At 41.6% G+C, this 12,349-nt stretch overlaps 1 protein-coding gene across 1 annotated transcript in view; it reads left to right on the top strand.

Annotated features, from left to right (window-relative positions):
• The window catches only part of pde11a (phosphodiesterase 11a), a 59,624-nt gene that overhangs the window by 16,105 nt on the left and 31,170 nt on the right, over positions 1 to 12,349 (top strand). Inside the window, exons 3-6 of the mRNA XM_072685806.1 lie at positions 5,496 to 5,585; positions 7,288 to 7,428; positions 7,525 to 7,589; positions 11,394 to 11,526. Of these exons, the coding sequence (XP_072541907.1) occupies positions 5,496 to 5,585; positions 7,288 to 7,428; positions 7,525 to 7,589; positions 11,394 to 11,526 (429 nt within the window). The remainder of the gene's footprint in view (positions 1 to 5,495; positions 5,586 to 7,287; positions 7,429 to 7,524; positions 7,590 to 11,393; positions 11,527 to 12,349) is intronic.

A 12,349-nucleotide genomic window follows, 5' to 3' on the forward strand; every position in this document is an offset into this window, starting at 1 on the left:
GGTCCCATTTGTAGCACTAAACGTCTCTGACCCGTCGAGGCATGGACCCAACAAGACATAGTCATCGTTAGCTGTTTTCGGATATTTGCGCTGGAACAGACGACCTAGCCTGCGTTGCTTCCATGCATTGGTTGTCGTTTCTTTTGATGGGTATTGACCACTACGTACTAGGAACACCCCACACAATACATATCTGATGGTCTGACCCAGTTATCTAGCAGTCAAAATGTGGTCTTTGTCAGCCTCCCATTCTTACACTTGCCAAATTATCCTGCGTCCAATGCATTACCTTTAAGAGGTGACTGTTTACTTGCTGCCTAATATATTCCACTTCTAGACAGGTGCCCCTGTAATCAGATAATAAATGCTATTCACTTCACCACTCAGTCACAAGTTTTATTTTTAGATTAGTGTATCATGAGGTTGGTTTGAGCTGGACTACTATTACCATTGGAGCTCTGGGTTTGGTGAAGTATAGAAGTGAGTTTGCTTGGGATTTATTACTTTGTAGTAAAACTATGAATATCACAGTGCCTGAACAGGGCTTATAAGATAAGATAAGATAAGATAATTCTTTATTAGTCCCGCAGTGGGGAAATTCACAATTATAATTATTACAATTATAATTATAGTGCGTCAGTTGCCATCCAAATGACAACAAACCGGTAGGGATGTAACAATATACAGTAATGTGTCAAATTAAATCACAGTGTATCATATTATATTATTAACTGATGTGTTAGCTCTGGGCTAACATATTAGCTTGCAGTTAGCTTGTTAGATTCAGAAATTATAAACATGTTAATCTATGACACATTAAGGTTCTTAAAAAGCACTACCTCAGTTTAATGTGCTATCAATATTGTTATAAAACACAGCTTTTGTTTACTGTATGCTATAATTTTATAATGTTAGACCCTTTATTAAACCGAAATGGAAACAATAGCCTAGGGCGCATTTCATTCATCCATCCACCTTCTTGTCCTCTTCATCCTAGGCAGGGTCACAATAGGTCCAGGGCCTACCTGGAATCATTGGGTGCAAGGCAGAAATCATCACCATGAACAGGACACCAGTCAATTGCAGGGTACACAGGTTTTTGCGTGACAGTGACAAAATTTAGAATTTTATTAAATGTGAGTCCTACATATCAGCCCGAATTAGCAAAAACTAGCAGAACTTATCTTGGGCCAGTTCTTTTGACACTGATTAAGTGCAGTCTTGGACTAAATTGTGCTGTCAATAATGAGCTGCTAATGAAAATCATTTTTAAGGCTGGCTTTCATCTGGTGGTGTTCTGGACACAGATTAAGTCTTTAGAATGTTTATTAAATAAAAAAGAATCAATTGGAGGTTGTTTTGGGGCTATTCTTGGTGTGCATATTTCATTGTGTTGTAAAGAGAGCAGCAGCTTATTACGTATGTCTCTAAAAGACCTGTCTAGAGGCTGTGCCCAACACTTTCAGACTTGGGGTATGCGTCTCATTGTCACTGTTAGGCTTGTCGCTCTAGATGTTCATGTAGGGGATAATCTGTCTGTGCAAACCCACGCAGCATGATGGAGTGGCGCACTCACATTTCATTAGCCAGAGGCCTGAAATGACAATAAATGGCGCTGAGGGGCTCTGTCGATAGAGCTCCCCACCCCAGCCAGGGTCACTTTGTTTGGTTATTAACCCATCCTTCAGCCCAGTGTCAACACAGCTTTCTTCTGGCATACAGTCCCATCTGCCAGGCAGCTTAGGGTAATGGGTGAGCAGAGCGAATCCAATTAGACCAAGCCAAGCCTTTCCATGAATCCCTGAATATGTAGACTCAGAGAAGCATGCCCGGGGTCCCTCTGTTCCAGTAGGACAATAATACTGGATGTGCTGGAAGCCTGATGCCGCTTAAGACATTTAGGATTTTGTTTTCAGCTGCGCATGGCCACAGGTTACAGAAGTGGAAGCAGGATCAGAACACGTCTGCAGCCCAACAGAGCCATCGCCTTTGGAGATCTCTGCCCTTTTAGTGTGTATATAAGGATGGAATTAATCCAGCTAAGCTTGCGAAGGCTTGACGGCTCCATAGAAAGTAACTGTGTCCGTAATATTTTAAACATGAAAAGGTTGACAACCACTCTCACCAGACACCCATCTACTGACATTAGTTTCCTGGAAATGGCCCAAACAAAGTCAACTTAATTCGCATTTGCAAACTGATGGATGGAGCTGTTGAAAGCGTAGGTGGGGTCATTAGCCACTAGTGAGCTGCATCAGTTTTGTCAGTGCGCTGTAGAATGGAGGAGAAAGTGTGTGTTCTGTAAAGCTTGGTGGGGAACATTCAATTGCATACCAAGCAGAAAAGACATCAATCTACAACATTCAGTATCTTAAACGTACCTTTTTTTAAAGGTACGCACAAAGTCATTTGTATTTATTACTTCAGCAGACTGAAACGTTTAGTTGATGTTGAGCTTTGTTAAAGGTGCCATAGAACGCATTTACTATAAGTTCTATAATGTATAGAAGAAAACATGAGACTTTGTTTGGGAGAAAAGCATTAAAAGGATTTTTATTGGTTGGTTTACATCACCACAACAGCTTCCAGGAGCCTAATCAGAAAGTGTTGTTCTCAGCACAATGTGTTAGTTAGCTGAAGATTATAGCTAGGTTAGCTTTTACCATAACACGGATACCCACTTGCAGAGTTTAAATTGCCCTTCTGCAGACATTGGCACAGGAAAAGCTGCAGTCATGAAGCCTGGTTCATGTAGCAACCCATTTACCCTTAACTAGCAGAGTCTAGCAGTGATGTGCATGTCATGACCCTGCTTCACATCTTGGTAGTGTGATCAATAATGTGGCATTTTAAGTGTTTTAACCAATGATAAGGAAAGGAGTGAACAGACACCTAACAAGAGGCATGCGTTAAGTACACACTTGCAGAGCCACACTTCTACTTGCCTACAAAATAAATGGAACAAGAGGACACCACCTCTGACTAGATACATAGTGGCACCCAGCCTCTAGCCTCATGAATAAAATTGTCCAAAATGCTGTGGAATTTAGGAATTTACCTGCTTGAAACCTCAGGCAGCACTGGTACAGTACCACAGTACTGGTAAAATACCCAAACTAAGCTCACTCAACACGAGAGCAAACTGATTTTTTGTGATTGATGTAGCTAAGCATATTTGAAGTACCACCTACTTCTTTTTGAGGGACATTATTGAGTTATTAAGATGTTTTTTTTTTTAATTGAAGATTTTTGATTATGCCCCTTATAGAAGAGATGTACTTAAGTCATTTACTAGATCAAGTTTACCCCAATTAGCGTTATGGAAAGTGAATCGCAAAATCATGTCATTACAGTGACATTTGTCAAAGGGTTGGATATAGATATTAGACTGCAAGTGATCAGTAAGTTCTTGATGTTGATGTTTTGGAAGGAGGAAAGATGGGCAAGCAGAAGCGTCTGAGCCAGTTTGAGCAGAGCCAGTTTGTGATCGCTAGATGAACAGGTCAGAGTATGTCCAAAACAAGCAGGTCTTGTGGCTGTTCCCGGTAAGCAGTGGTTAGTCACTAATAAAAGTAAAAGGACAAGCAGTGAACCAGCAAAAGGCTCATGCTGCCCAAGGCTTATTGATGATGGGGAGCAATGGCTAGCATTTATGATGCAATCCCTCAAAATAGCTACTGTAGCACAAACTGCTAAAAAGGTGTGGGGGTGTGAAAAGCTTGATAGGTCAGGTCACAGGTCAGACCTGTGTTAGCGGCACAAGGGGAACAACACAATATCATGCAGGTTGTTTTAGTGTCATGGCTGATTTGGTCTGATCTGGTTTTAGACAGATTTTGGATGCTGGAGAAAAAGTACAACATATGTGTACTTTCACCGAGGTGTGCTCGACTTTACTCTTCATTAAAGACAAATCATGCAAATGAAAGCAAATGAAAGTTTGCTTCTTTCCTCAGCTGGTTCAGTTGTGCTGCTTCATTAGAACATGCAGAACAAATAGTGTGTGAGGTTTAAAAGATTTTTTAATTAAAAAAATGTGAATGTGAGAACAATTATAGAGAAGAGCGACAAGATTTGATAAAGCCTACTTTGTTGTCAGCTGAAATAAAAGAGACTGAAAGGTTCCTTTTCAAGCCTTGATGTCAGCTTTAAATTCACCACACACCATGCTGAACAGAACTTTCTTTTTTTTGTTGTTTTTGTTTGACACATCTATTGATTAGAACATCCACACGGCTGAATGTCCAGTGTTTTAAAATCTGGCCAAGTGCCTCCTCCACACTCCTGCTCATAGTTTTTTGAATGGTAGTAGAAAACTCTTGCAGATGTCAGGAGAGCAGTATAAACCTGGGTGAGGCTCAGTAATGAGTGTTGCCCTCCACAGTTCAGATGGGGTGCTTTTAAGCATCTCGTTTTTGGTGCTTTCACAAGCTTACAGGTTTGATATGCCTTACACTCTCCCTTTTGTAATACTCTCTCTCTCTCAATCTCTATCTCAGACACATACACACAGTAGAAATAACGGGAGGCAATTATCTGTTTGTGTATGTGTGTGTGTGAGAGAGAGAGAGAGAGAGAGAGAGAGAGACCTGGTATAAACTGGAGGGCTATTGACACGGTTTGTGAATGAGATGTTACAGAAAGGCTAAATGAGTGTAGCTAAAGCTTGAAGCTAAAAAAAAGGATGTCTGTGTGTGTGTGTGAGAGAGAGCGGAGCGAGAAAGAGAAGCAAAAGAATGATGTAATTGTGTAAAGTGTAAGCTGAGGTCTTCAGTCAGTGTAACCTGTGTGTATGTGTACATTTCAATCTGTCAGTCAAATGGTGACAGATTGAAATCTCCACTGCCCCCACTGCCACTTTCACAACCCTCTTCCCTTCCTTCTCCCTTTCTTTTCCTCCTCCTCTCCTGACTCTACCTCCCTCTCCGCTCGTCCTTCCTCTGTTTCTTCTTAAACAAACTGAGAAAAGGTAATGATAGATGTTGAAAAATACTTTTTTAATATTTCATAAATATGACTGAACGTATTGAATGAGTAAATGAGCCAATGATCTGCACTGAAGCCATGCTGCGCTAATGGAAACGCACAGAAAGGGAAGTGTTTGCTGTATTGATGTATCAGTGCTGGCAGATGAAAGCTAAATAGAAAAGGCCACGCTTCATAATGTTCAATCAATAACTCATTGAATGGGTGATTCCGTGCTAGGAGGCGAGTGTCAGAGTACACACATGTATATTCACTAGATGTTTAATAGCAAATGATGAATACATGTGAAATTAGTGCATTTTTAAAATGTTTAGTCTGTTGCCAACATCACATGCTGCCTGACCAGGTACTGAACGTGTCGATCAGCTGATTCTATCAGCTGCTGTGCCTACACTACAGATGTACTGTGAGGTCAGTATCACAGTAGCATGTGGTAGTAGACCTCCTGGGGCACTGTGTCAGCAGTGTGCTCGAACTGACCAGTGCTGACCTGCATTCTCTATTCACAGGTGTTGCAGATGTACCTGCCTTTCTGTGGAATCGCCATTTCCAATGCTCAGCTCTTCGCTGCATCGAGAAAGGAGTATGACCGGAGCAGGGTAAGAGCCGGTCCACCTCTAGAACATAGTCAGCGTGGGGGTAATAATAAACATATTGTCGCTGTCACACAAAACCATGTATCTCCATTTCTGTAATTGTTTCCCTTTTCAACACAATGTAAAGACAAGTTGCCAGATGTCAAATAAAATGTTGCCAGATGTCAGATACGTGAACCAATAAAAATGCTTCAAAGTGATTTGGAATCAAATATTTTTACATTGAATTCCACTGAACGTTTTCCCTCGTCTGTGAAGTTACCATTTTTAAAAATACAAAGATTGTACATAACAGTAATGGTATACTAAAACTCAGCACATGCTTTTGCACCCTGAAGAACATTGCTAGTGTGCCACTCTACAGTACAAAACAGCAGAGATGTAGACTATGGGATAGTGAGGGGATAAAATGATCTGAATCCTCCATCTCATTATAAACCCAGTATAGCGCTTCGCCCACTGCTGACAGTATAGCTTAGCTGTGTATGTGTGAGTGTACGTAAGTGTGTATTGATCTGTAGCTGCCCACATAGTCTCCTGCTGCTTAGGCTGTTCTCGATCACAAGGGTCAGGGGCAGTGTGCCTGTGCTTCGGGGTTGTGGGGAGGTTGTTTTGGGGGTCTGTATTTGGTATGTAAATGCACCAGGCCAGGACAAAAGGATAGCGCGTGTGCACTTTAGTTCATGTATGTGTGAGTGTGTGGGTTGCATAAAGCCAGGATCATAAATCTAATCGCTGGTGTCTTGACATTTTACACGTTGATCCCAGATGAAGGAGCAAACTTGATGATGAGGGGGAATACGAGGGGAGGGGCATTATTGATCTCATTGTTTTATAGTGACTGTTGTATTTTATTGGAGTGATGGAATTAAGTGGATTTGGTGGGAGTACATATAGCAGTGATTAGAGCATAAAACTGGTATGATAAAAGCAGCGACATTAAGCTGGGCTCCGAAAAGGAGTAAAAAGGTAATCAAATTGTTAGCTCTGCGCAAAACCAACATTTGAATGTTTCGTTAAATAAAATTACAATATCAGTAATACTCTGAATAAAAAATTTGTGACGTTAATCCACAGAATAATAAGACGGTGAGCTACATTGAATGAAAAATGAAGGTAGTTAAAGGTGGCCTTCAATGGAAAATAATTACCTTGGCATAGTTAAATAATGAGAGTTTAGTACATAGTGACACACCATGAACCTCAAACACTGTAAAACGGACCAAATTCCAAATATCAAGACTGTTACGTCTTGTACGTTACATCTTGGCACATTTTATTTACAACCCCAAAATTTACATACATGTTGCCCACTAAGGTAAAGCTTTTTATACATTTCATGATAGCAAATTTGGTCACCTTGATGCTGCAAAATGTATTTTTATTCTTTACATGATTTCAAGGCCACATCACATTTCAGCTCCCACTGAAGCTCTAGGGTAATTGGTTTGGTTTTAAATACATTGGAACATAACCAATATTAACATGCTTAATTTGACATAAATCTCATATATGTATGTTCATAAGAACACTCTCCTTCCTTATCCACTGAACCATGTCTGGGGTCCACTGTACTAACAAATGCCTTCAAGCTGTAAGCATCAGCTTACCAAGAAATAAGGCCACCAGTCCACAAAAGGTCAGAGTGATGAGTGTGTGCTTTTTAACATCTCTCGCATGTGTTTGTGTTTGTGTGTGTGTGCAGGCTCTGTTGGAGGTGGTGAATGATTTGTTTGAGGAGCAGACGGATCTGGAGAAGATTGTGAGAAAAATTATGCATCGCGCTCAAACCCTGCTCAAGTGTGAACGCTGCTCTGTACAACTGCTGGAGGACATCGAGTCTCCGGTCGGTTCTCCTCTTCTCTCATCTCCTCTTTCCTCTCCTCTCCCAAAACACGAAGTCCGCTGCCTAATTAGCACTAAAACTCTTTATCTTTTGCAGGTGGTGAAGTTCACCAAGTCCTTTGAGCTGCTGTCACCAAAGTGTAGTGCAGATACAGAGAACAGGTGAGAACCACAAACACTTGCTACTACACACTTCAACTTCATTTGGGCATGAAATTGTGAACTGAATGCAGAACATCCTGCTCAAGCCTGACCAGTTTCAAATCCAAATCTGATAACATTTTGTCTGAGCTTGACTGTAGTCCAACAGTAAAACTCCAAATTCCTTCTGGTGGAGCCTGTTAAGGCTGTTATGTTACCTTAGCAACTGCTTACTCCTCCTTCTGGAAAAGCCTTCAAAGAACGTTATACAATGATCATTTGCTTTGAGCCTATAACACAGCAGCGTACCGCAGCACACATGAACATCCACAATCTACCCTGTCACAGTTGCTCAGACTCAGTTACCAGCTCAGCTGGATATGTGTCTGCCGCACCACAGCTTAATGTGCCCCGGCTAATAGGACAAAACGCATCAGTGATAATATTAGCAGGTGGGACTCGCAGTATTCTAGTGGTTAGGGTTGCTCTTAATGGCTAATCTAACTGGAAAGTCCTTTATTATAACTCACAGGTGCGGAGGCCGAGAGAAACATCTTCTGAACCTTCTTTTTGAAGATCATTTGAGCTGCTAATATGATTTTATTTTTATGTCTGCTTGTTTATAGTGCTGCTACGTTGTTTCTCTTCTCTTATTGCAGTGCTTTTGTGGTGAATGGGCCTGTAAATATAGCCTTGTCTGAACAGAGTGGAGCCGAATTGAACTGAGCGGAGATACAGAGTGTAGAGAGTGGTCCCACATTTGAGCACGGAGTCTCCACATCTTCTCTGCCTGCTGATGAATTTTTAAAGCTGGACATTACGAGGCTGTTAAATATTTCTTAGCAGAGTCATTAACACCCCTCAGTGGCTCCTGTAGAATCATCTGCCCGTTTTAATGTGGACCAGAGATGTTTGCAGGCCGGCGCTCATCACTACAGGCCTAGCAGGGTTGTATTCTGTTTTGTTGGACCATGTTTTTCTGCTTTCTTAAAAATGAAGGTTCTTCAAATTGGTATAAAGGTTCTTTGCTAATTTTCTGGTTCTTCTCACTCACTCATTTATGATACAAACATGTCAAACAATGATTTAACAATCATTCTTAAGAACATTCTTTGTAAAACCCTATTTGGGATTTCCTATGGGTATACAATGGGTTCCACCACTGTAAGGGCATAGCTGTGAACAATCCTGCAGTTGATATATCTTTTTAATAAGATATTGGTGAATGAGGCACATTGTTCTTTATGGAACCAAAAGTGGTTCTCCTATGACATCACTCAAAGAACCATTTGAAGCACGAGCGTATGTGATGTTTTAGACCCTCTTGTTTATTTTTTTTATGTTTTATGGTTTTGCCGTGCACGGTCCGTGTCAGGTGGTGTTGCACTGTGCTGCTTTGCAGTGTGTTGTGTTGTTGCGCTGAGTTATGTCGATGGGGACTGCGCCACGTGTGTTTGATTGATGAGTCTCCAGTGCTTCTGCACCACAAGCGTAGGGTTTCTCCCCATGTCAGCCGCTGCTCACCCCCTCCATTCTGCATTGCACAGGATCTTCAAACTCTCTCTATTCAGCACTTAGCAACCCCCCTAAACCCCTTACATCAGCTCCCCAACCAGCCACCACTATCTTACTGCAAACACGCAGCACACCAGCCCCCCCAACCTGCAAACGCACGCATCTGTTTGCTGCTAAAGGAGAGAGGAGGCCGATGCTCCAAGTGTGAACATCACACCAGCGCTGCTTCTGAGAATGGCTCTGATTACTCTCTCGTAATTACAGAGGAGAGGTGGGGTGGGGGATGGAGGTGGGGAGGATCTGAGCGCTGCAATGTGTTTGCGTGAGACGTGCCAGCTCAGTCAGAAGAGATGAGTAGCACAATTGTGTTGCGTTTGGAGTTCGTTTTCGGCTGTGAAGGCGCTCACCACAGGTGGAATCATTACGGCAGGAGAGAGGACACGCAGCAGGCCGTGTGCTGCCGAGGGACCATACGCCACTCATTCCCTCTCTCTTCTCACACCTGGCTAATGTTCCAGCGCCAAGCTGTGAAATCACACACGCTGCTGGCTATGTCCATTGCAACAACACATTTTTCAGCTCAGTGACACCGTCAAAGGAATAAGCAGTATGAGGAAGCGAACTTGTACAGAGAAGTGTTCTGTATAATTGTTTGAAGATCCATAGTAGAGATGTCAGAATTTAAAGGTGCCAGAGAATGCATTTTGTTGCTGTCATGCACCAACCTTGTGTCTCCATATTTGTCGTTTTTCTCTTTGACACAAAAATGGACTAATAGAAATGCTCCAAAATGACTTGGAATAATATCTTTGTACACTAACTGCCACTGAGAGTTCAGAAGGGTCTTGTTCTCCCTGTTAAGTTGCTTTTACAGAGATATAAGCTTTTGCATGATAGTTCTTTAATGTATAAATAGTAAGTATCTGACTTGTTTGTCACATACAACATGGTCCTCTCACTGAGCTCCTCTTTTACCAACACTGGCACAGAAAAAGCTGCTTGGTTCATGTAGCTTTTCATATTCCCATTACTATCAAAGTCTGGTGGAGTCTGGTGGTGATGTGCTGCTCTGCTGTATCAACAACACCATATTATCCTGCCATTGTTGCGCTTTACCATTTTACCAGCTTTGGCTAGGGCTTCTGGTAGTGGGCTGGAGGTGTGTACATTTTGAGCGCATAAAACAACAGTGTTTGAGGTTCATGTTATGTCACTTGCATGTACCAGTCTCTATCTATCTCTTTTCTATGCTAATGGAAAGGGGCATCTTTAAAGATCCAGTAACATATATGTTGTAGGAGTTCCTTGGATTAAATTGTCTGTTTGGTCAAATTGTGCCGTTATGTCTGAAACCATGGGTGTTTGCTCGGTTCTAGTGGGGGAACAAAAGGCATCTCATATACAAGTATACATTCTGCTCTATAAGTTACACCTGGAGAAAGCGAAAATGTAAACTTTAGGAGAAATACGTTGAAGCCCTGCAAGGAAAAACCCAGAGCGTGCATCAGAAAGTTCATGAGCACTCTTCAGTGGGCCTGTAAGTGGAGCATACAGAACTTATGTGTTTAATTTACTGAATACTTCAGGGGCTGGGAGGGCTGGAGTGTCTAAAACCATTGCTAGGGCCATTATGTCCATTTTGTGTGTGCGTGTGTGCGTTTGATTTGTCCCGTGCTTCTTCCATAGGCCTGAGCTGCTCAGCAGTGAGCTGTAGAAAAGAACATACGGCCCCGGAGAGACAGGGCTTTCTGCGCACCTCTGACTCTCTATACTCTCTTATCGAACAGCCCAGCTATTAGCCAGCAGATCACATGGAAAAGCACTGTTAACTGAGTTACAGGCACAGGGGTGTGATTTGCAAACATGGTAGAGTCCCCTTTCTGCCTCAAAACAAGAGCCAGGGTTGATCATACAGAGTGAAAGAAGGAGAGAGGGAAGGAGAGATCACATCATGCCTCTTTGGTGCATGTGGGTGGATAAAACAATCAGAGCGTTAACTTTTCATTACTCTAGCAGGCTTGGGAGAGCCTTATTAAAATGCATGAAAGGTTCATTAGACATGAATCGCTGCTGAGGGAGTGGCACCATAAACAATAACAACTCTATATGAGGCCATCTAGAGCTACCTGCAGAGTGCAGCTTGTACTTCACTGAGCTTACATTTGGTAAATGACCAATAGCATCCCTCATAAATCCAACTCTGATGAATGGATCCAATGACATTGAATGGGTCAGTTCACTTCCCTGTGCTTTTATTCTCCCTTTGGTTGCAAACTTACAATGTGGCATAATTTTTCTTCTGTTCTTCAGTTTTAAGGACAGCATGGAGAAGTCCTCGTACTCTGACTGGCTGATTAACAACAGTATAGCCGAACTGGTGGCCTCCACTGGTCTGCCAGTCAACATCAGTGATGCCTACCAGGATCCTCGATTTGACGCTGAGGTAGACACACCTCCCCACTTCTTAACCCCAGTGCTGCATCTGTATTAGCTTGGGAATAGGCCTGCTATAATTATGAGCTTCTAACTGGGAAAACCTGTACATGTCTTACCATGAGCTGTATTTAACAGTCAAAATCATGTACAAGAAAATGGGACACAGGGTTTGATCTACAGTGACTGGCACAAATATTGCAACATGTCATTCAGCGTGTCACTTTGGGGGACTCTTATCTTTTGAATGTGGCATAATGATTTGAATGTGGAATGTGGCATAATTCAAATGTCACATTACTCACTCAGATTAGTCACAGACGCTGAATAGAATTGAAGTTCATTGAATTGATGCAGATACTTAGTAGTATTATTGAAACACACTGTAGTAGCCTCATTTTGTACTTGGAGGCAGCTTATCTTTATATTCTGATTTAGGCTACTCATAGGTGTATAATTCATTTATTCATATACATTCATTTATTAGCAATATTATTTAGATTTATTAAAATTATTTTAGAAATTCACATGCGCATGCAAATACACATGCATTTTTGAATATATGTGGTATAATTCACAGATGAAATACAGAGACATGAGATCATAAGCATAAAAAATGCTGCTGATGATAGTAATTTCCAGAACCATAAGTGACGAAAAGCACCAATAGTTACCGCTTTTATCTGTTATGTTCAGCAGCCGTGACTGAACAAACGTTTTACTTTAAATATATAGTTCAAATAAAGTTAGAAATATCACATATTCAGACATGTACTGAAAGCTACAGGATTTACCCCTTTCTGATTTTCTCAGAGCTAAATTTTAGCTAAATG

Source organism: Salminus brasiliensis, chromosome 8 (assembly GCF_030463535.1).
Source record: "Salminus brasiliensis chromosome 8, fSalBra1.hap2, whole genome shotgun sequence".
NCBI classification, from domain to species: domain Eukaryota; kingdom Metazoa; phylum Chordata; class Actinopteri; order Characiformes; family Bryconidae; genus Salminus; species Salminus brasiliensis.